Below are 24,768 nucleotides of genomic sequence, written 5' to 3'. Positions count from 1 at the left end.
CTCGGCGTCTCTTACATAGCATGGGCGTCCCCGTCCGCCATGCTTCTTCCTGAGGCCTCCTAGGTGCACGCCACCTACGCTTTTGAATACGTCATGGCGGGAACCTCGGGGGGGGGGGCGTCGCGTCCCCACTGCATGACATCAGTACCTCCGGGGATTTAAACCTCAGCTCCGCTATAGCCCAACGAGTTAGCAAGGACTTTGGTTTTGCTACTCTGACCGCGTCTAAGCTGCTCGCTTGGATTCTCGATACCCTCCGGGGTAACTTGCTCCTCCAGAAGCTCTTCAGTTTGTCAATCAGGCCTACCACATCTTCTAGGTTCACTATGATTTGGTTCAGTCCATCTGAATCATTACCCATGAAAACCTTCTCTAGTACGGGTACCTCCCCAACATCCTCTTCAGTAAACACCGAAGCAAAGAAGTCATTTAACCTTTCCGTGATGGCCTTATCTTCTCTAAGTGCCCCTTTAATCACTCTATCATCTATCTGTGTTTTTCCATTGTTAAGTTCTTGTCAATTTGTATTCCTAAGTCTCGTACTTGGTCTGAGGGTATAACATTGAAGTTACTCAGGTCAAGTGTTTGGGGAACGTTTGTAGGAGGATTTCTTCTAGCAGAATGATTTCAGTTTTTTTTTTTATCAGATCATGTAGCTTGATTGGAGTAATCAGAGTAAAACAATCCCATTTAACTATAAGATTAAAAAATTCATTCTCATCTGGAATAGTTGATATTACAGGAAGCTGGACTAATAAATTCTGTATATTCTCAAAACATCTTGCTAAAGCATCACTATCAGGACAATGGCCATTAACCTGTTCAGGCTGCTTCATTGCACCTTTAATTAAAGAGAACAACTCTAATGGTCTATTGAAAGAGTTATTGATTTTCAAAGGGCTGCGCACATAAAAAAACAGGGGTTACATGCGTGGCTGGGTTTTGCGTGTGCTGCGCGCATTTTGAATACACCTGGCCTTGCGCGTAACCCCCATTATGCATAAAAGTGCCAGGCCCTGCAAAAGGGGTGGGCTGGGTCTGGGCGGGGCAGGGGGTAGGCTGGGACAGTGTGCGCTGGCAGCCGGCTGGCGCCCGCAGATTACTTCTGCTCCAGAGGAGCAGTAAGTAACAAAATTTAAAAATTTAAGGATACGTAGGGTTAGGTTAGGGGTCGGGGAAGAGAGAAGAGGTAGGAAGGGTAGGGTTAGGGATAGGAAAGTTCCCTTTCAGTCCGCTCCTTAATTGGAGTGGACTGGGAAAGAACTGGGGGAGGGGGGCCCGATTGCATCGCCACGCGTAGGTTATAAAATCCACCCCTGCGGGCGCGAGTTGCGGGCCACACGCATATTAGCGCGGCCATTGGAATATTATAACATGCGGGCGCCAGCGCATGCATGTTATAAAATTGGTGCATCCATGTGCGTGCGGTTTTGAAAATCAACCCCAAGATTAGCAAAATAATCCTTTCAACAATATGAATAGATTTTCTATAGTTTGCTAAAGACAAATTAGAAACAACTTTGTCATGCAACTTAGACTTTCTCCATCTTTTTTATAAAACTACACAATTCTCTCCTTAAGTGTTAGGATTTGTAAGTATGTGGGCCCTTTGACCGAGGTGAGAGGTGGTACCGCCCAGGGGAGAAGCCCCACTGAGCCTCACCGTCAGGAGGCAGTCTTGGATGCGGGATGATATACAGCAGAGATATAGATGGAGAAAGTAAGGGTGACCCCAGAAGGCAGGCCACGGAGCAACAGCGCAGATGCTGACATCTGACTCAGCTCAGAAGACTGGAGTCAGGCGGTAGCTGCGGCACTACCTGAGGAGCGGGGATGCCGGGAGATATACAGTCACTGTAGTTACACTGGGTCTGTAGAGATGGTACACAGGAGGGTTCCTCAATGGGGAATCACGGTAGTGGTCTGCAGAGCGGGGTACACCGGCGAGGGTTCCTCTAATTGATATCCCGGCACGGATCCGCAGAGCAGGGTAGACCCGGAGGTGGCTCCTCTAATGAATCATGGCAATGGTCCGCAGAGCGGGGTACATTGGAGAGGTTGCACATGTAGGTATCACAACAGGGGTCCACAGCATGATACAGCGACTGAAGACAAGTGTCTGAATACCTCATTCATCATATTCTGGAACACCGCTGGGGCGTTACAAAGGCCAAAGGGCATTAGCAGGTATTCGAAATGGCTGTCATGGGTGTTAAAAGTGGTTTTCCATTCATCGCCCTGGCGATCTGGACCAGATTGTAGACCCCTCGCAGGTCCAACTTGGAGAATATTTTGGCCCCTTGGGGGCCAAAATATTCATAGTGTATCTATTCATAGTGTATCAATCTATTCATAGTGTATCTATTCATAGTGTATCAATCCTTGTGGGTAATTTCGTTTAAGTCGCGGTAATCTATATACGGCCGGAGGGAACCGTCCTTTTTCCCCATGATAAAGAATCCTGCTCCAGCGGGAGACTTAGGTCAAATGAAGCCTTTTGCCAAGTTCTCTTGGATGTAGTCTGACATAGCTTTAGTTTCAGTTACCGAAAGTGGGTACACCCTTCCGTGAGGAGGCTCTGAATTCGGAAGTAAATTTATCGCACAATCAAATGAGTGATATGGTAACGTGTCCGCAGCCGCCTTCGAAAATACATCGGCGTAAGTGGAGTACTGCAGCGGGAGACCTGGGAGAAACATTGTGATGGTTAGGCAACCAGGGGTGAGACGACCTCCAAGCAATCCTTATGACAGGAGTTGCCCCATTGGGAAAGTTGCAAGCTGCCCCAGTCGAATTGAGGAGTGTGAAGTTTCAACCACGGTAGTCCAAGAACCACCTGATGGGATGGCCTTGTCTAGTACGAGAAAAAAGATGGTCTCCATGTGCATGGATCCGGTCGAAGTTGGATGGGAACTGTGGAGCAAGTAACTTCGCCAGGTAGCGGCTCACCGTGGATAGAGGAGAGCAATAATGGCGAGGGAGTGCGGACCGTGGGGATCCGGAGATGCTCCACCAGCTGTCGGAGGATAAAAATACCACCACCCCCGAATCCACTAAAGCTAGAGTGTGAAATTCCAGGGTTCCTGAGTTGATAGAAACAGGTAACGTTAATGAAGGAAGGGTGATATCAGGCTTAGGAGTCGTCCTTTGGCAGAACCTAGGCCTGGGAGTTTCCCGGACAGAGTAGACTAGCAAGTACCACGTGTACGGGTTGACCACAGTACATACATAGCCCTGAACATAGGCGGCGATGTTTCTCCTTCAAGGATAGGTGGCTGCGACCCATCTGCATTGATTCCTGTTCATCGGTATCTTGTGGAGCAGTGGTCTTCGTGGAAGGTGCTGGGTGGATGCAGGGAGTGCCAGTAGCCACCCTCTTAGGTCCTCTGATCTCTTGCGAGCATTCACGAAGACTGCAGTCAATACGGCCTGCAAGGTCTAGAGAGCATCCAGGGTGTCAGGAAGTTCTCGAGCTGCTAGCTCATCTTTGATGCATGGACTAAGCCCTTCGAGGAACATCGCACGCAGGCAGCCCAAATCCCAGTGCAGCTCAGACGCAAGGGTCCTAAACTCGATGATGTATTCGGTAAGGAATCTTGAACCTTGATGCAGGTGCAGTAGTGTGGAACCGGCGATAGCCTTACAAGCGGGGTTGTCAAAGATGGAGCAGAAGGGGGCGAGGAAGCCAGGCAGATCTTGGAGGATCGGGTCCACTCGTTCCCACAGGGGTGATGCCCAGGCCAACGCCTGTCCTTCCAGCAAGGAGAGTATGTATGTTGTCTTGGTAGCTACGTCAGGGAAGTAGGCAGTTTGTAAGGAAAAGTGCATGTTGCACTGATTCAAGAAGCCCCTGCAGGACAAGCGGTCGCCTGAAAAATGAAGAGGTGCCAGCAGGGGCACAGGTGGCCGGAATGGAGGTGTCTGTAGAGTTGAACTCAGTTTGGCAGACGTTGAGGCAGTGTCCAGCCGGTTATTTAAAATATTTATGGCATTAGCTAAATTCTCCAAAACTTTATGCTGATCAGAAATTCGCTGGGCCAGGCCAGCGATGGCCTGGAGGGCCGAGGGCTGTGCCGGGTCCATGGACTTGGCAATCTGTTAGGAATTGTAAGTATGTGGGCCCTTTGGCCGAGGTGAGAGGTGGTACTGCCCAGGGGAGGAGCCCCACTGAGCCTCACCGTCAGGAGGCAGTCTTGGATGCGGGATGATATACAGCAGAGATATAGATGGAGAAAGTAAGGGTGACCCCAGAAGGCAGGCCACGGAGCGACAGCACAGATGCCCGATGGCTTTTCCCTTTCCTTCCAAGGCCGCTCCGAAATCGGAGAGGCCTTGGAGGGAACTTTATTTTTGTTCCCCCCCACCTTTCCCTTTCTTCCAATATCTAACCCACCCCCCAGCCCTACCTAAATCCACCCCCACACCTTATTTTGTTGTTACGCGCGCCAGCTGTCTGTCGGCACGGCAGTACCTAACACAGGCTGCTGTGTCGGGGTACTTGCCCACGCCCTGGACATACGCGTATCCCGGGGCTTGCGCTCGCCGCCGAGCCTATGCAAAATAGGCTCGGCACATGCAGGGTGGGGGGGGTTTAAGGGTTACTCGCATAACTCACGCACGTAACCCTTTTAAAATCTGCCCCTATGTTACTATATTGTATGATATGCATTAAAAAAAACATTTCCACCCCTATTAAAATTAGCTGCTTTGCATGTATAACATTTCCTAATGAATGCAAAGTAGGAAATACATAGTCAATAGAATGCAAATATAATAATGTGGCTGACTTAGAAAATATCATTTTTTTAGCAAGTGTGAATTAGTTGTAGTTATTTTTTTTTTGTGGGACATTAGGATTCTAAGGCTAAGCATATCTCAATGTTCCCAGGAGGCCTCTTAAAGTGGTACTCCCACTGCATAAATATTCTTCCGGTCGACTTGGCAACCCTTGCCCACTCCTACCCCCACTGCCTGTTGAGGCAGCTCAGCCTGGCAAAATGCAATAAATAATTGTTTCATGTGGTGATGCCCTGCCCCTCCCAAACCCTTCCTTTTAGCATAAAAATTGCCCCCTCCCCACCATAGCCCCCTCTCAGTATCTTGGGGCATTTACTTGCAAAGGGGAGGGTTTTGGCAAGGGACAGGGTGTCTTACGATTTTCTTTTTTTTTTGCTTTTGTTAGGCTGCATCGCCTCTACATCTGGTAGGGAGGCAGTGGGCAGGGGCTTTGCAAGGCAACTGGGGTGAGGAGATAGGCACTTTGGAGTGAGGGATTTACTTTTGGCTACCTGGTCCTTTTGGAAGTTGGTGGCCCATGCGAAGGGGCTGCCATTGCGTGTTTAGTATGTTTTTGCAGTGATATTTTTTATCACAAGTTTTTTTTTCTGTGCTAAAAATATATCATCACAGAAACACCACAATATTTTCTCAGAGAAGGATGAAATATCACAGGAAACACCCCCCCCCCCCACTGTGATATTTCATTCCTCCCATGGTGAAATAACTTGATAAATCTCCCCCCTAAGATTGATCCCAAGTCTCCTGACTTTTTCAGAATTAAGTAATATTTGAAGAAGCCATTATTCATTTCCTGCTCTGGCATGAGCTCCACTGTTTGCTCCAGCAGCAGAGAATTTCCTGTTTCAAGAGAGTGTTGTGCCTAGTGTTCTAAGATCAAGGCTATAGGCTAGTCTGGTGGAATCCCCGAGAAATAAAGGCAATATCCTTTTCGAATGATAACACCCATTGTTTATTGGTTAATCAATACCATACGTAACTAAATCAGCTCAGGCTTCCCCTCAATGGTAAAGATGATTGGATGGAATTTGGGAGATTGATTATGCAGGACCCCTTCAAAAAGAAAAGGGAGTTCAAATTGAATTGTGGATTGACTTTTTGTTGGTCATATGTTTCTCTTCCAAGCCCTTTCACAATGCTATTGATCATGCTCTTGTTATCTTTGTCGATTACTCTCATCTTTGATAGACATATTGCCTTCTGTATGAAAAAACCTGTCTTCTGGCTGCAGTTACTGTTCTCATGTGGCCAAAGACAGTGTCTGGAGCATGGAACAATGGTCTTTTAATAAGATCTGCAGGTTCCTTGACCTTTTCGCACCAAACAAACATTCACCATTTCAGGGAACATTGGCCAATCTATAAGGCACATCTTCTCACAGGTCAGGCACCTTCAACCAAGCTGTTATCCTGGCTCCAGTAGCCACCAATGAGGTACAAGGTGAGGTATCAAAAGTTTCGTAAGCCAATCTGATTGTTTTTTCCATATTCTCTCATGTTTGTGAGGTGATTCTTCAACAAGATGAAAAGCAGAAGTTTAATAGAGTTGGTTTTTTTTTCAGGCATTGGTGCATGAATTGCACCTTGTAGAGCTGGTATGCTGCTATTCAAGAAGTTAACATTGAACCTTGTACTTGAGGTCTTATTTGCTCACCACTGGGGCGCATGAGATAGGTTTTGCCACATCCTGAATTGAAGCTCTTTAAGCAGTCTCTGTACTGGGATTGCCACTGTATCCTTTGTGATATCTGTGCTTTGGGGTAGTCTAAGTAAGTCCATTCTCAGCTCTGTATGTTCCCTGAAGGGAAAGGGTACCTTTTAGACATCTTCTTAATAAAAGTTGGATAAGAGAGATCTTTTGGTAGGAAGGTACTTCTAGTTAGCTCTGGTAACCCTGTGGATTCTTCTTTGTTTTATAGTTGAGAAAACCCATTTCCCAAGAATTCTCTGAGAATTGAAAAGATGATGTAAGATCTACGTCCTTCAAACTAGAACAATCCTTGGTTGATCCTCTTGTTCCGTTTAAATTATGGAAGTCAAGTTTATTTTTTGTTTGCTTTCTACAAATAACCCTTGAAGTAGTCTAAAGGATGACTGAGTCTGAAGTATTTCTAGTAGAGGCATAAATGGACATTGTACTGGAGAAAGCTTTGGCATATCCTTGAAAAAATTCTTAAAATTGTTCAAAACATTTTTTCATACTTTCTTCTGCAAGATCAGTTTTTCTGAGAGATTCTCGAGGAAGGATCTGGGAAACAGTCATCTGAGTCTGGTATTAAGAATATAGCGGCCAGCTTGGGTAATACAGTAAAACTGGCACAAAGAAGGGAAAAACTGGCACATAAGAAACTCATTGGGCCTTACTATAAATTAGAGACCCAATGGTTTGACCATTTGTGATTAATTAGAGATAGACAGTGCCTCTATGCCCATGGTCCACCAACCTAGTGTATTCCTCCCCTTATGGTATAAGCTTAAAGGGGAGAGGACTTCAATTTTTTTCTTTTGAAAGCTTCTAACATGCGCAAAACCAGAGGTTCTTTAAATTTCTCCGTTTCATGCACAGAGTTTCTTCTATACCAAGAGTTTTACTTGCATTAATAACTGCATATACGTCCGCGCTGTGACTTTTGTCTGCTCTAAGAGTTTCCCCTGCGCTGTTTTCTGTGCAGAGAGTGAAGTTTGCAAAGAATCTGTGTCCTGGCTGTGCACAGAGTGTGAAGCACAGTTCCAAAGAGACTTGGTGCATAGGAGTGGCAGCCTGCGCAGAATGGAGTTTGCGCTGAGGCCTGTTCAGGAGGCAAATAAGCCCCATTGCGCGATTGTTGTACCTCTGGTGATTGATGATGCAGTTTGTCGCCACTTTCTTCCACGTATAGTGAAGTGGAATCCCATTGTCACTTTTTGGAGGAGTTATCTCCTTTTAAAGAGTGCCTCCCATCCTTTGAGGATGAATTTCTCATGAAGAGAATGCGAAATTTTTTTTTTTTTAACTTTTCACCTTGAGAGAAATTTGAAGGTGTAAGCTGTAGATCTTTCATTTTGTATATTCTGTATTGTCTCATTTTTGGATACTTTTTAATAGAATGCTCACAGTTGGGTCATCATGGCCACATCCAAGTTAGTGAAGGCAGTGATAGCACTTGGAGTGAGTGTTCAAAGCTGCCATCTTATGCCCGCAAGGGCAACATTTAAAGCCAGCCTTCATGAAGACCCTTTTAGCTAAATTAAACTCAATTTTTTTAAAAATCATTTTCCTCTCTCTTTTTTTTTTTTTTTTTTGGTGTTCAGAGGTTAAAAAAAAAAATTGAGAAGCTCAACAAGCTGCGAACACCCCCCCCCCCCACCCCAAAAAAAAAACAAAAAACAAGCACACACTAAAATGTGATGAGAGCTAGCACACGTTCGGTACACAAGATGGACTAAAAAGTTTGAAGTTGCTCATGAGGATGCAGCGATGCGGGAACTATTCGTCTTGGCACCAATTCATCCTGCTTTGTCGACAGAGAAACAAAAGCACTACAAAAATCTTTTACAAATCATAATCATCAAGCCCTTACAAGGACGATGTCCCTTTAACACACCCTCCCAGATTTTTGATCCTGGCCACATGCCCAGTCGCTCTGGATTCAAAGTGTGACTACAAAACATGAACAACAGATGACATTTGTACCAGAAGCTGCAAACTTTATTTGCAGTAAGAGAAAGAGAAGGTGCTTTTCTTTAGGAAAATTCAAATATTTTTCATCTGGTGGTAATTTGTAGAATGCACATGCATGCAGTTTAAACTTGTGATAAGGTAAGAAATAAATACTCTTTTTAAATATTGTTTTCACATTTAAGCAAAACTTAGTTTGACCTGAGTAGGTCTGGAAAGAGGTTGGAATGTTTGCTGTAATTATTGTTAATTCTTCTTGCTTCGATTTAGGAACAGAATTGCATTGTTTGGTAGATATGCTAGTTTGGGGGGTTTTTTTTTATTGTTTTTTGAAAAACTTCAAGTCCAAGGGCAGGGTTTTTTTATGTGTAGTTCAGCATTCCTAAAACTGTATTTAGACTATGTTACATTATATTACAGTGACTGCTTGAGACAGACCGAAGAAATATTTCTGCTGTTGTCTCTCGCTATATGCAAGCACAGTTAGGAGCTCCTGCATGAAGGTATAACTTTTTTGATAACTTTTCCAGCTTTTTTTTTCCAAGTTTCAGGATGCTGCTTTTAGGGAGTGAGATGAACCAAATGTCTGAGAATTTCTGTGTGCAGAAATGCAAGCCAGTGTAACATTTCTGCAATATGACTGAATATTTAAGAACATAAGAAATTGCCATGCTGGGTCAGACCACAACACTATAATGAATGAGCAAGGAAACCTTCATAGTTACTAACCAGTACCTATGGAAGAAGAAATTCCTTCCTCCAAAAGTATTGAATCATATATTTGCCAGTATTTAGTTGCATTGAAGAGGAAGATAGCATACCATTTTTTTGTGTGTTAAATGTTTAAATTATTAAAGCCACAGCTGGGTCAGAATTGGATATTATGCAAAAATGAAGAATGATGTTCACTGAGTGGAAAATAGCACAATAAAAAATATACAGCTACTGGAACGTATGGTGCAAGGATTTAATTTTATAATTTACATCCCAAATACATAAATAAAGATCAAGCATGCAGGCTAATGGGCTAATTTGCTTTTTAGTGAGCATTGTGTGTGTATGTGTACCACTACAAGATCTTATTTTTTTGTCTCATGGAAAGGTGGCGTCAGAGGGCCAGTTTTAGATCACGCTCAGTATGTGGAAAGTACAGTCTGCCCTCTGCCTCTTCTCCTTTTTGACAGTTGCTACAAATCATATAGTGTATGGTCAAAACAGAAGGAAAGGAACGAGACCAAGCAATCTTGCAGCAAAACAAGTTCATGTGCAAGGTATGATGGTTATTTCTAAATTTGCTTTCACCTGTAAAAAAAAAAAAAAAAAAGAATATCACTGGTTACGTACACATTTTCTGTCTCTAGTTAGTACAGCAATGCATAACCCAAAGCGGCAATCAATAATTGACGCAGAGCATACCTATCTTGACATTACTGTGTATTGAACAAGTTCTGGCTTTCTCTTGGTTTCTGGCTTTGGATAGGTAGATTAGAATTATCAATTTATTAAATAGATAGATAATCACTGATGCCTATAGGGTATGAATAAATGATACTGCAAACTAAAACAAATAGCCCGAATAATTGGCATAATATATCTAAAATGGAAGGGAGGTGACCACATAGAACAGGCCAGTATCACTCTGAAAGGGTGTTCCAATGGTGCCATGAACCACCCAACTGAAGGTCAACCGGCTTCCCAGCATGTTTTCCTGACAGACAGTGTTTTTCATGTAATGCCCTCCATTACTGCAATTATGTAAAATGAAAATAAAATGCCATGCAGAAGAAATATTTTCATACTAGGCGTATAGAGCTAATTTTCCAGCAGTTTTCGAATTTCAGTATGTTTTTACTTTCAGTATTTATGGTCCTCAGTGAGTTGTTTTGTGATTTATTTTTTTTGTGGGTCTTTGATATAGTTTCCTTCTACAATATTTGTAATTCAGGCTCAAAATCCTTCTTTGAATGATAAAAGCAGATCAGAAAAGAACAGCCAGAAATATAATTCCATGTGTCAGATCATATATTGCTCTCAGTTTTAACAGTGACTAAAGATAGATATTACTAGTACAACAATATGGCAACAGTTACATTTACTTTCCTACATTGCCCCCTCCCGGTAATGCATACTGTTAAAATGGGGGTAGACAGCCCCAAGCCAGCACTATATGGTAGTGGGTAACATATTTAAATACCTGTATTAATGCCCAAATCCTAACATAGTATAAGGCAGAACATAGAAACACAATACCATGTTAGCCAACCAGAAACACAATTTATTGAAAAACAAATCAACAAAATTGTTATAGTTGTGTAGAGCTGATATTTACTAGGTTGACTGTTGATTGAAGCTTAACTTCCATATACAAAGGTAAAGAATAAAGGCTGTGAATACAACTTCTTCCCCTACATAAGAACATTCAGCTTGATTTGCAATCTGCAATAGTCCAAACAATTTGAAGATTCATTAGCCTAATAGAAGCAACTACTTTGCTGGTTCTCTTTTAACAAGTAGTAAAACTAAGAAGCTAAATGAAAGCAGGTTTGCTTACCATAAAAGATGTTCTCCATAGACTGCAGGATGACTTAGCCATGACCGAACGGACCCATCTTAGCTCAGTAGAACTTTGCATGGAAGTTCCCCCATGTGTATTGCCTCGCGAGACCTTCAGCTGATATTAGAGCTAAATTTTAATCTAGCTAAGGAGTTGACTCTCCAAGGAAGTGGGTGAGTATTAACTATTGTTAATTCATCCTGCTTTCCTTGAAGAACGCTGTTTACAGTAAGTACAATTGTTTTCTCTGTTGACAAGCAGGGCTGAATTAGCCAAGATACGTGGGGAGCCCCAAGCTGAAGGTTTCAGCGGAGCACATACTGGAAAGCAATGTAGACCCCACTGTGGAGTATAGACTACTGGTGAACCGGCTACGCCAAACTGCTTGTCCAAAAATACTATCTCTTCTGGACATTGTCAAGACAGTAGTGGGACGTACAAATGACCAAGTAGGGATGTGCAATTGGTTTTTTTTTTTAGGCCATTTGTTTCATTCATTTTGGCCCATGCACGCATATCTCATAATTGGAATGTATGCACGCAAAACCACTGGTATGCATGCATGTGGGAGAGGAACTATGAAATTGGGAGTACAATAAGGAAATCATTGAGGGCATAGATGAAGTAGAGGCATAGAGTGTACCAATGGTGAGGATACATTGATGGCACAGCTGCATTGAGTATGTTGATGTTGGAGACTCACCAATAGTGCAGATGTATCAATTGAGAGAAAAGCATCGAGATCACCAATGGTACAGAAGCATTTGATGCAGACATATGGCAGGCACTAAAGATGGAGAAGCTGCACTGCTGTAGATGCACAGAGTGCACCAATGGTGAATATGTATCAATACCTTCAAGTACACCATGCATCAATGATGTTGATGCCCCAATGATGCAGAAGCATCAAATGCATCAATGGTGTAGATGCATCAATGATGCAGAAGCACTGAGCACAGCAATGGTGCAAATGCACTGAGGGTATCGATGATACAGATGCTTATGCACCAATTCAATAGCTACCGATGATGTGGAAGTATTGAGTGCTCTATACTGAAGCATCAAGCGCATTGATGATGTGTTAAAGTGCTGGCACTGATCAATGACAGTTTCATATGCTCCTGCATCATGCACTTTTGCTGAATATGCTGGATACTTCTATGTTGATGGGGACAGGTAGTCCTACAACTGAAGAAACCAGTTCGTGATATTTTTTTCTCTGTTCAACCCTGATACTATAGCAGATCGGAATCTGGCATCGCAGGGAGGGGGAGCCTTGTGTGAGGAGCTCCTGCTCCACTCAGAGAGAGTATCTTTCAGACACAGATCCAAGAGCTGTGGAAAAGAAATCAGAGAGTTGTTTACGTTTTTATTTTAACAGCATTAAACATTGGTGTTGAGGGGCTGCCAATACAACGATAAAAATGTGAACAAAACTGAGACCTATGGCCAATATTCAACATATTTCATGAGAGAGAGAGAGAAGGTAAACGTCCATGCTGCAGCAAGGATAAAAAGATACTGAAGGACTCCTGAAGCAACATGCTTGTGGAAGCTCCCACATATTTAGTATCAAGAGTACTACTGAGCTAAGTACATGGTTCTGTCCTGTGCTGTCACCTATGTGTCATGGCTAATTCAGTCCTGCTCTTTGAAGGAGAAACATAATTTCCCGCTTAAGTCTTCCATTTAAGCAATACTGGGGCTCATTTAAAAGAAAGGTGGAATGCTGCACAGTCTGTTATGAAATGAGACATATTGCTATGTGTACTGGAAGGGAAGTCCATGCTTAGAATGCAAGGTGACTTCTTCTCTAGTTAGGTGACTGCATCCACCTGGATGGAATCCAAGCTTCAGAACCCAGTAGACTATAGTCTAACATTTTGAAAAGGGGTCTCTGCTACTGTTGTGTTCTTTTATCCTGCAGTAGCAGAAAATTGATGTTGGAGAGCTATATTTATTAAGAAAAAGAGGCATTGAAACATCTGCTACTGCAGCATGAATCGGAGACTTAGCAGCAGCAGACATTTCTTTTCAGTGTAAGCTAGCTCACAGTTGGCTTTATTTTAAAACATATTATTTGCCCAATTGGACAATAAGTTGCCTTCAGTTATGAGCACGGAATACACAATTTAAGTCCGTCTCTTCCGACTGCTAATAGAAACAGACTTATGATTATTTGCTAAAAGATTTACTTTTGACTGACAATTCATTACTATCAGGAAATGTGCATCATGCCAGGGTCTTCTGACCACTGCATAGAAATTGCCCAATAAGACTAATCGTTTTGCATTTTCATGAGCAGCCTTAATATTGGAGGCCAGTTTGGAAATGTAAAATACAATATATCATTTGATAAATACCTTTTGTCTAAATGCCATCATTTATTTATTTATGTATTTATTTATTTATTTATTTATTTAAGTGTTTTTATATACCGTGGCACGTTGGGAACATCACCTCGGTTTACAAGTAACATAATGCAGCAACAGGCTTTACAGGAAAAACATAAGTGATATAATATAGCAACAGGCTTTACAAGGCAACTCATAGCATAACAGGAACTGTATAACAAAGGAAATATGTACAGAAAAATATGGTGATAATAGCATTGCTTTAGCAGTGGGGGATACAGAAAGAGCTATGAGGTGAGAGTCATACCAATGAATTAACAAGGAGAAGGCTGAGAGAAGAAAAGGAGTTAACTGGGGGGGGGGGGGATAAGGAGGGTAGAAAGAAAGAGGGGGTACTGGTGAGGAAAGTTCAAGTGTATGCCTGTTTGAAAAGCCAGGTCATGAGTTTCTGTTTGAATTTCCTAGGGCACAATTCCTGGCGTAGACTGAGGGGCATCTTGTTCCAAAGAGCAGGCCCTGCGATGGAGAGCGAGCGTTCTCTGGTAGATACAAGTTTAGTGAGTTTAGGCGAGGGTGTATGTAGCTTTGCCTGATGTTGCGTTCTGGTGGGCCTGTCAGGAGTGCGAAATAGGAAGTGCTCTTTGAACCAATGCATATTTTGGTTGTGTAGGGATTTATGTATGTTTGTGATTGACTTATATATTATCCTGGAGGTGATAGATAGCCAGTACAGGTGTTGGAGGACAGGAGTGATGTGATCATGATGGTGGGCATTTGTGAGAACACGGGCAGCAGCATTTTGGAGCATCTGCAAGGGTTGGGTTGCATTTTTTGGAAGGCCTAGGAAGGTGGTGTTGCAGTAATCAACTTTGGCTAGAATAGTGGCTTGGAGAATAGTGCGAAAGTCAGGTAAGTGTAGAAGCGGTTTTAATATTTTTAGGGTATGAAGCTTGAAAAAGCCATCTTTAAGGGTGGCGGCGATTAACTTTTTTAGATTGAAGTAGTTATCCAGAGTAACGCCGAGGCTGCATACATATTGAAAAGAGGTGGTGGAGAAGGATTGTGTGTGGGGTATGGGTGGGTTGGGGGTGCTATTTTAGGGTGAGATGATAAGGCGCTCTGTTTTAGTGGTGTTAAGTGCCAGGAAGTTGTCTGAGAACAGGGTGCTGATGTCTGCGAGGGCTGATTCCCAGGTCTTCATGGAATTAGGTAAGGTGTCAGTTAAAGGTATGAGGATCTACACATCGTCGGCATAAAGTGCGGAAGACCAAGTTTGGAAAGGAGTTGGCAGAGTGGGAGGAGGTTATATATTGAAGAGGGTGGAGGACAGTGAGGAGCCTTGAGGTACCCCTTGTAACAGGTCAATAGGTTTAGATTCAGAGTGCCCAATTTTTACACTGTATTGCCTGTTTAGATATGATTGAAACCAGTGGAGGGGGGGGGGGGGGGGGGGGGGTTTCCAGAAATGCCAATTTCTTTAAGGCGTTTTAGTAGGATATTATGATTGACCGTGTCAAATGCTGATGAAATGTCCAAGAGGGACAGAATGTAATATTGCCCTCTGTTAAGAGCTTTCAGTATATATTCGGAGAGGGAGATGAGGAGGGTTTCGGTGCTGTGGTGTCTGCGGAACCCATATTTTGAGGGGAAAAGAATGTGGTGATCATCAAGGTAATCTGTCAGCTGCCGATTAATTATTTTTTCTAGGATTTTTGATAGAAATGGAAGGTTGGAAACAGGGTGATAGTTGGCAGGTTCAGTAGGGTCAAGGGTGGATTTTTTTTAAAATAGGTTTTATTATGGCGTGTTTAAGTTGGTTGGGGACTGAGCCAAGGGATATGGATTTATTGATGATATTTGCTATGGGTTTGGATATAATGTTGGGAATAGTGAGGAGGGTTTTGGTGGGAATAGTGTCTGAGGGATGTACTGTGGGTTTGATTTTCTTGAGGGTGGATTCTATTTCCATAGGGGTGGTGGCCTTAAATGAATTTAGTATTACAGTAGAGTTTGCTGCTTGGGTAGTATTGGGCATGGGAGAGGTGGGAGTAGTGCTTGCTGATGGGATATTGGTGGGTGTGGGGGTAGAGGGGAAACGTGACAAGAGTTTCTCTATTTTTTTTTTGTGGAAATATATAGCAAGTTCTTAGCATTTAGCTTGGTTATCAGTGTCGGGGCGGGGGTGTGAGTGGTTTTAATTAGTGTTGAAATATATTGAAAGAGGGCACGGGGGGGTTAAATTGTAGCTGATGAATTCTTTGGGTGTAAAAGTCTTTTTTGGCTTTGTCAGTAGCTTCTCAATAGGTGTGGAGGTAAGATCGGAACTTAGACTGTAGTGTTCCTTGTGCCATCTTTTTTCAAGTTTTCTGAGATTATATTTCATAGTTTTGAGCTCGGGGGTGTACCATGGTTTCTTTTTCTTGTTGGCAGGGTTGATTTCTCGAGATTGGGTGGGGCAGATGTTATTGGCGACAGTGTTAGTAAGTTGAAGCCAGGAGGAAAGGGCGGAGTCGGCATCTGTAAGGTCGAGTTTGGGAAGTTCATTCGAGAGGGCTACAATGAGGTCGTCTGTTTTACATGGTCTACGGAAGTGGATGTATTTTTATTTATTTTTTTTAGTGAGTGTGGGAGTGAATGTTTTTTTTATTGTGCAACTGCGGAAGTGGTTGGACCAAGGAATTGGTGTGCAAGTAGGGGGTCAAGTTGAACTAGGGAGTTGGTGAAGATGAGATCAAGGGTGTGGCCTGCCTTGTGTGTATGGTTGGTGATTATCTGCTTAAAGCCTAGGGCATTCAGAGAGGTCAGAATGAAATCGCAGGATGGGGATGGGGGAATAGTGTCAACATGGAGGTTCAGATCCCCAAGGATGATTGCAGGTGAGGTTTTGTCTAAATGTTTGGTGATGTATTCAATCGGGGGGAAGGGTTATTCTCAAGGGTCCCTGGAGGAGCGTATATTAAACAGATTTGGAGGGTGGGTGATTTAAATAGACCGATTTCTAATTTGCAAGGGGGTGTGATAGATTGTAGGGTTAGTCTAAATTTCTTTTTAGTGGCAAGAAGAAGGCCTCCTCCTCTTTTCTTGAGTCTGGGAATAGAGTAGATGTTGTACAGGTCAGTTGGGAGTTGGTTTATTAAAACTGCATCTGTGTCCTTTAGCCTTGTCTCGGTGATTGCGCAGATGTCGGGGCTATCGTCAGTGAGGATGTCATTGAGTATAGTTGCTTTTTTAACAATAGACTGCGCATTTAGGAGGAGGATTGTGAAGGTGGTAAATCCAATTAGTTGGGTGAGTGGGGAGACCATGATGGGGGAGTAGTGATCTGCAGTGTTCAAGAGAGGTATAATGTTGGGGGGCACTATATGTGGAGTAGTGTTTGAGGATGGGAATGGGATGGGAGCGCATGATCATTGGGGATAAGGGAGTGTAGGAGCCTGTAGATGAGGTGAGTGGGGGGTGGGCGGGAGGAGGAGCGTCGCTTGAGGGAAAAGTCGGGAGAAATGGGGAAAGGGGGGGGGGGGAAATAGAGCCGGGCAGCGAGTCTGAAATAGTACTAGTGGTAGGGGGAGGCCCAAAGATGGAGCACAAAGGGGCGCACTAAGGGGCAGGCCCCTTTTATGCGCTCCTTCAGCGTGCGACGCAAGGCACGCAATGCCTAGGTCGCGGCCTTACTTTAAAGGGCTTAAACTGCCCGCCTCCGATGACGTCGTTACGTTGTGGGCCATCCTATGCTGGAGGGAGGAGCGGCTTCGGTCGGTCGGTGCGGCCTGCTCTGGACCCCGATGGGTCACTCGCCGATTGCGGGAGCAAGGGCCAGGGTGGAGGCGATTCGGGAGGGCAGCATGGCATCAAGATATGAGTTCAGATCTGTAGAAATTCATATTTTTTTCAATTGAGCAATGAGGCTTTTTATGTTCTATATATCAAATGCACATAAAATTACTAGCGGTTAATCTTTTTTTTTTCTCATTACAGATTCCACCTGCCTTATTGATGTTGCCTTTATTGTGGACAGCTCTGAAAGTGCTAAAAATGTCTTGTTTGAGCAGAAAGATTTTATTATTAGTTTCAGTGAAAAAGCTATCCACCTGAAGCTGGGCAAACCTCGGAAATTCAACAATAAGCTGGCTGTTATACAGTTCAGCAGTTCAGTCAAAATTGAGATCTCTTTCAAAGACTGGGCAGGGCTGGAGCAGTTCAAGAAGAAAGTCAATTCAATGGAATATATTGGGCAAGGCACATACACCCACTATGCCATTACCAATGTTACGCACCTGTTCAAAACTGAAGGACGTGAGAACAGCGTGAAAGTGGCATTGCTGATGACGGATGGTGTTGACCATCCAAAGAGCCCTGACGTACAAGGTGTGTCTGAAGCAGCCCGAGCTCTTGGAATATCATTCGTTACCATTGGACTTTCTAATAGTGCAAATAAATTGGCCAATGCAGCAAAACTTCGTCTAATATCTGGAGATCCATCCAGTGAACCCATTCTGATTTTGAATGATCCTACTCTCCTAGACAGAATAGTTAATAAATTGGTGAGTAAAGAAGATTTGCATTGATCTATATAGACCCTGGCATCTAGAACCTTCTCTGTATGCAATATCAATTTAAAACTTCTTTTATTATTTTTTTGATTTTTTAATTAATATTCAGAGAGCCTTGCACAAGTGCATGGAACAGGAAGTCATCTCCCACAGAAAGAGGAATACTAACAACAGTACAATTTAAAGATGGAGAATGGTCAAGGAAAAAATGAGTGGAGCTAAGTTTGGTTGGATAGCAGAAGGGGAAGGAGAGAGAGAGCACTGAGGAAAGAACAATTGTGATTTAAGGGAGGATTCTTTCACACTCTCCAACAGTCAGTACCTGTGAGGTTTGACCAGTGACTAAACTGGATGACATTACAGTAATGTCACCTCCAGGTCTACCTCTTCTTCATCTAGTAATATTCCTTCTCACCCCAATCTTCTGTTGGTCTAGGAAGGGGAAGGACCACAGCTCAACAATTCACATATGAAGGCTGAGCAGACTTTCTCTGCATTGATCTGACCTACATTGCTAATGATTCTGATGGTGCTTCCATAGGCTGCCCACACCTGGGCCCCCTCATGGCCACCACTTCTTGAAGTCATTTTTTTCAAAGCTTAAGAAGCATGAGTAGGGCCTTGAGACCTTGGATTTTTGTATGAGTACTATCTTTTGCCCATTTAGTGCTGTTCCATGGAACAGGGACGAAGGTAATGGTAGGTCATTTATAGGCTTGCTTGTACAAGACTCTCTTCAGGAGTCATACCAGGAGTTGCTTCAGATCTTCCCAGATGTGACTGCTCAGCGATGGCCTCCATTTTCCACTCCAGTTACAGTGTGGAAAGGGAAGAAATTTGCTCTAGTTCAGAGAAGTTTTAGATCATTGAGAAATGGTAACAAGTTAATGACTGGGTCTCCTGGGTCACTTTGTAAAACTTTTCTTTTTAATTTATCCTATTTCTAAGTATCTTAATTTTATTTTAGTATCATTTGTATTATTGTTATATTTATTTTGCTCCTATTATTATCATGCCATTACTTTTATGATTATATTATATTTGTCTTACTTTATTTCTTTGTATTGTTATATTGTTTGCTTTTATTCATTTATTTTTATGATTGTATTCTTGTCTGTCGCCTAGTCCTTTCTAGTGTTAGGTGATTTATAAATATCAATAAATGTAAATGTAAAGCAGGACCCTTGAGTGAGCCTCCTGTTTCCATTGAGCTCAAGGAATTAAGGGCTGACTAAGCAGCACTTTTCTCTCAGTCAAACCTAGGATTTTTAACATGCCAGGGTTGGACCAAAGTATGTCATATTGTGGGTTCAAATGAGGATCTAGTGCTGCTGTCTAAGAAAAGGATTTGATTTATTTTGTGATTCCTACCTAAATTCCCTTATAAGAAATTTAGCTGTAGTTAACAAATCTAGAGCCATAAACAGATACGCTAAGGAGCATTGGCTAAGAACAGGGTCAAAAAACAATAAGGTACTGCTGGTTCACCCAGCCATAGAGGTTTTCCTTAAGAAGGGCTGGGTTTATCCAGATAAGTGATGTCATCCCCTAAGCCATGTTAAAGTTAAAAAGACCATCTAGGGCAGAGATCCCCAACTTTATTCCTCAGGAGCTGCAAAAGGTTCAGGTTATCCCTAACTTATTTATCTAAGAAACGTATAGCCTGCTTATCTACCATTCTAAGCAGGTAACAAATAAAAACATTCAGTAAAAATTTGACAATATAAAAAAAAAAATCAACAACCTTAAACTCCACTGTTCTAATTACATTAAACTCAACAGATACAGAAGAGGATGTCATCTTGGACTAGCATCATCAAAGATTGGTATATTCTGGGCCAAATGCTCGAGCAAATAGTCCCATCTTTAATTTTTTTGTGAATATGCATGAGATAAGTTTGCCTGCATATTGCCTTGATAGTATACAAATTTATCTCATGCATATTCACTAGGGATATCCTGAAAATCTGATTTGCAGCCCTCAAAGACTGGAAGTAAATACCACTGACCTAGGAATAAGGTAGAAATAACAGCTAAGTTCCCTAATGTGAATTTTAGAATTGCAGCATTACTCATAAGCAACTATATTTATATGGGATGTTGCCACTCTGAAGGATGCCAATAAAATAAACTAATGGAGACAATCTTCAAGAGGTTATGAGATACATGGCATTTTACTCCAATCTGCTATACATTCAGCTCATGTCTCTAGGGCACTCATTAAGTGGACTAGGAATATCCAGAAGGCCATTAAAAACCATAACTGGTCTGGCTAGCCTAGTCCTATCTCTTTCTACCATGGGAATATCAGCCAGATTCTCGACTAGCACAGCATACAACTTTCTTCCTTTCCTGCATGGGTCAATTTTCAGCCCGATTCCTTAGCTGACTAGATCTTTTTGAAAATTGCCCTTTAGGGGCAATGAGTGATCAGACAAAATAAGTCTGTTATTTTTAATGTTTCAAATGAAACTATTTTATGCATCACAGAATTGCACAATCATTAAACAAACCCTTAAGAGAAACATAGGGGTAACCTGAACGGAACTGCAGTTACTACCTTGGGAAGCTTGCTGGGCAGACTAGATGGACCATTTTGGCCTTTTTCTGCCGTCATTACTATGTTACTATAGCAATAAAGGAAATAATAAAATGGTCCTGTTCAAAAGTTTGTATAACCTTAGTTCTTAATATTGTATATTGCCCTTTTTTGCATCAATGACTGCTTGCAGTCTTTAGTGATAGTTGTGAATGAAGCCCTTATTTTCTCATGTGATAAAGCTGCCCATTTTGTAAATTTTTTGGTTGTCTAGAATGAACTGCGAGTTTGAGTTCTCCCCAAAGTGGCTCAATGATGTTGAGGTCAGGAGACTGTGATGGCCACTCCAGAACCTTCACTTTCTTCTGCTGCAGCCACTGAAGGGTCAACTTGGCCTTATGTTTCACATCAGTATCATGTTGGAAAGTCCAAGTGCGCCCCATGTGCAGCTTCCTGGCTGATGAATATAAATTCTCCTCCAAAATTTTCTGATATGCTGCATTCATCCTGCCATCAATTTTGACTAAATATCTGTACCGCTGTAGCTCACATACCCCCAAATCAGCAAAGATCCACCTCCATGCTTCACGGTAGGAATGGTATTGATTCCTCTCCAAACATAGTGTTTATGATTGTAACTATAAAGTTCACTTTTGGTCTCATCACTCTAAATTATTTTGTTCCAGAAGTTTGGAGGCTTCTCTAAGTGCTGGTTGGCATATTGTAAGCAGGCTGTTTTGTGATGTTGGTGCAACAATGGCTTTTTTCTGGCTACTCTACAATGCAGCCCATTTTTGTCCAAGTATCTCCTTATTGTGCATGCTGAAACACCCACACCACTGTTTCAGAGAAGCCTGTATTTCAGTAGAAGTTGTTTGTGGGTTTTTCTTTGCACCCCAATAAATTTTCCTGGCAGTTGTCTGAAATCTTTCTTGGTCTGGCTTGGTATTAACTGAATCCATAATTTTCTACTTCTTGATCAAAGTTTGAACAGTACTGATTGGCATTTTCAAATCTTTGGATATCTTTTTATATCCTCTTCCTGAACTACATTTGCTCGCAGATCTTTTGACAATTCTTTTGTTTTCCCCATGCTTCAGTAATCACCAAAGTCAGTGCAACCCTGGATGAAATGCCTAAAGGGTTTCTCAAGAGCTCAGAAACTCATTGACTATTTGACTATTTATACAAAAACACTAATTACAATCTTAAAAGGCACAGGTCTGGATACCTACCCTTCATTGCCATCTCAACCTGTGTGTGTGTCAACTTGAGTGTATCTTATAAGCTCAAACATTCAAGGGTATGTAACTTTTTGAACAGGACCATTTTATTATTTCCTTTATTGCTATGGTTTGTTTAATGATTGTGCTATTCTGTGAGGCATAAAATAGTTTAGGACAAAGCTCTTCCACCAGCAGTGATGAGCTACAAGGAGACAATAATCAGTTTTATTACAGAAGAAGTAATTATCCTTAGAAAATGTAGCTCTCATCTGGTTAATCAAACATGAGCTACTCTTTCTGTGTAATGTTCCTTCCATTTCTTTTCTTAGCTATATTTTTTTTAGAATAGTCTCTGATTTTTAGTTTCCCCATGCTTCCCTACCCCCCACCCCCAATTTCAATTCATTGCATTTAAAACTCAGGGCTGTTTTATTTGCTATCTACAAATGGCATTAAATGTTTTGTATAAAGCTGAATAAAATAGTCACTGAAGGACAGTACAGTTACTCTTTTTTTTTCTTTTTGTTCTCACAGGCTGTCATTGCCAGTGAACGGGTGAGTTTTGTGAATGTTTTGTCTACTCCGTATAGCATTGTGCATCGAGGAGGCCTACTTTCAACATTGTTATAATCAAGACTATCTCATTTATTTAGTTGTGGCTGAAGAGAAATCTTATATAGGTCATTGTTAGACCTTGATACCATAACAATAACAGTAATAAAATAATATTTTTGGAATGTCTTGAATAAAAGTAGTAGTTTGGCTCATGAGCATTCTCTTTGGTGTAAGTATTAGGTTATGAATTGACAGACATTCAGGGTTCATCCAGAAATGTATCTGAAAAGGTACATTCAATCTGTTTGAAGGTATAGTGTATTCTTCACCTAGCTGTCTTCTAATGTGTTTATAATTTATAATTTAAAAAAAAATGTTTGCAGTTCAAATATAGTGACCTGACTCATTAGGTGACAGAGTTTATGTGAGGTCTATGCTGTAGCAATAGATACCAATTTCAATAAATCTATTTTCTATGGGGTCAGTTTTCAAAGGGTTTAGGCACTTGACTTTTGAAATTAGGCCCCTAGGAAAGGAGGCAATAGATCAAGGGGGATGAAGGTGAAAGGGGGAGACTCAGGAGTAATCTAAAGCAATATTTCTTTACAGAGAGGACAGTGGATACATGGAACAAACTCACCCTGTGGTTGGAGATAAGGACAGTATCTGAATTCAAGGAAGCATGGGATAAACACGAACAGGCTGATGCAATACAGTGTGCTCGGCTGAGCACATGACTTGAACGCGCATTTGGACTTGCATCCAAAACCCCTCATGCAATAAGAGGATTAGCGCATTTAAAATGCACATCCAAACAAGCCCGAAGCTAATGGTGCTCATCACATGTTGATGAGGCTATTGGCTATTAACTCCCGAGGCAAAAAAAAAAAAAAGTCAGAGGAACCTTAAAACAGAGAACAGAAAAAAAAAGTGTCTGCTGTGGTCAGGTTAGGAAAACGGACATTCAATTAACGAGCAACCATTTTCTTAATCCTTGACTGTGCACAGGTTAGGAAAACGGACACTCGTAAAATTGAGTGTCTGTTTTCCCTAACCCGTTGACAGCAAACTCTCTTGGGTGTCTGATGCCGAGGAGGTGCTAAGGACGCAAACTTTTCCCTAGTGCCTCCTTTCTACTGCGGCAGCCCATTTAAATATTAAATCGAGTGCCCGGGAGAGGTGGATCGGCACAAGAGAGCGGGCACTCAATCATGAGTACCTGTTTAACACGCGCTGATATTGCTTTGGCCCGAGAGAATCTCTAAGGGAATAGTAGGGATTGTAAAACTGAATAATTGGTGTGGATAGGCAGACTAGACAGACCGTATGGTCTTTTCCTGCCATTAAGTTTTTAAATAGCAACTTTGAAAGCTGACTAGGGCTGAGTTTGTTACATATAAGAACCTAGTTTCAAACTGCCTACTGAGGGGTATATTTTATAAAGTTGTGCACATGCGTCCATGTGCGCGATCTACCTGGCGCACACACATGGAAGCGCGATTTTCTAACGTGTGTGCACGTGTGTTATAAAATTGGGGGTCAGTGCACGCAAGGGGTGCACAATTGTGCAACTTGCGCTTGCCGACGCCCGCGGCCTTCCCCCGTTCCCTACCCCCTAGCCTGACCTTCCTACCCCCCCCCCCCCCCCCAAATTTTTATTTTACCTGTTGCTCCTGCCTGGAGGCAGGCGCGAGCTGGCACCCTGCCGGCACGCGATCTCCCAGCACAGAGGGAAATGCCGCTGTGGCGAGGGCTTCTAGCCCCTGCCCGCCCACTCACCGATTGCCCCGGGACATACGCGCATCCCGGGGATTTATGCGCGTGACTGGGCCTGGCGCGCGTAACCTTTTTAAAATCCGGGCCTAAGTGAACAGGGTCAGGTTGGGGGACGTAGTTAGGCACATAAATTAGGGCCTCATTTACTAACCATTTTTCCCATAGACACAGAATGGGAGGAGCCTGATTCACTAAGCCATTTTAGGACATTTATCATGTGAAAATGCTGGTTTATGTGTAGTAAATGGCCTAACACGGGGATGATCTGAAATATTAGAAATATCTTGTGGTGTTCTAGCCCCAGCACAGTGTGTATTAAAATGAGCTCATTAGTATGCAAATTCACCCTAATGAGCTCATTAATACCCTAAACTATGTGAATGAAATAATGCAACTTGTAGAAAAATTTGCAAGCCATATTATTTGAACTGAAGTTTGCTATAGCTCAAGAATTGTAGCTAACTTTCCCTCGGAGCTGTAGAATGTTAACGCAGGTGTCTGCATAGACTCCAGGTTTCTCTCTCTTTCCTACCTCTGCCCTTGGAGGAGGCGCATTGTGTGAATTAAAAAAAAAAAAAAAAGTGCTTTTAAAGATTTGGTACAAACCCTGTCCTCCTGCTCCCAATCCCTCCCCTTCAGTATAAAAAATCCTGCCTCTGTTTGCCAGGAGGCCAGGATGCATATCCCCAGACCCTCCCTTACAGGCAAAGCGGATCCCTGGTGGTCCAGTGGCCTCCCTCAGCCCCAACCCCTTGGTCCT

General features: G+C 42.5%; 1 protein-coding gene across 1 annotated transcript in view; it reads left to right on the top strand.

The window, feature by feature from the left end:
• The first annotated feature begins 8,248 nt into the window (after positions 1-8,248).
• The window catches only part of LOC115083245 (collagen alpha-1(XXVIII) chain-like), a 57,782-nt gene continuing 41,262 nt past the window's right edge, over positions 8,249-24,768 (top strand). The window contains exons 1-4 of the mRNA XM_029587054.1: positions 8,249-8,595; positions 9,557-9,725; positions 17,338-17,903; positions 22,212-22,232. Coding sequence (XP_029442914.1) covers positions 9,593-9,725; positions 17,338-17,903; positions 22,212-22,232 — 720 coding nt within the window. The 5' untranslated portion in view covers positions 8,249-8,595; positions 9,557-9,592. The remainder of the gene's footprint in view (positions 8,596-9,556; positions 9,726-17,337; positions 17,904-22,211; positions 22,233-24,768) is intronic.

This window comes from Rhinatrema bivittatum, chromosome 2 (genome assembly GCF_901001135.1).
Source record: "Rhinatrema bivittatum chromosome 2, aRhiBiv1.1, whole genome shotgun sequence".
In the NCBI taxonomy this organism is placed as follows: Eukaryota; Metazoa; Chordata; class Amphibia; order Gymnophiona; family Rhinatrematidae; genus Rhinatrema; species Rhinatrema bivittatum.
This window is presented reverse-complemented; position numbering and strand designations above follow the sequence as displayed.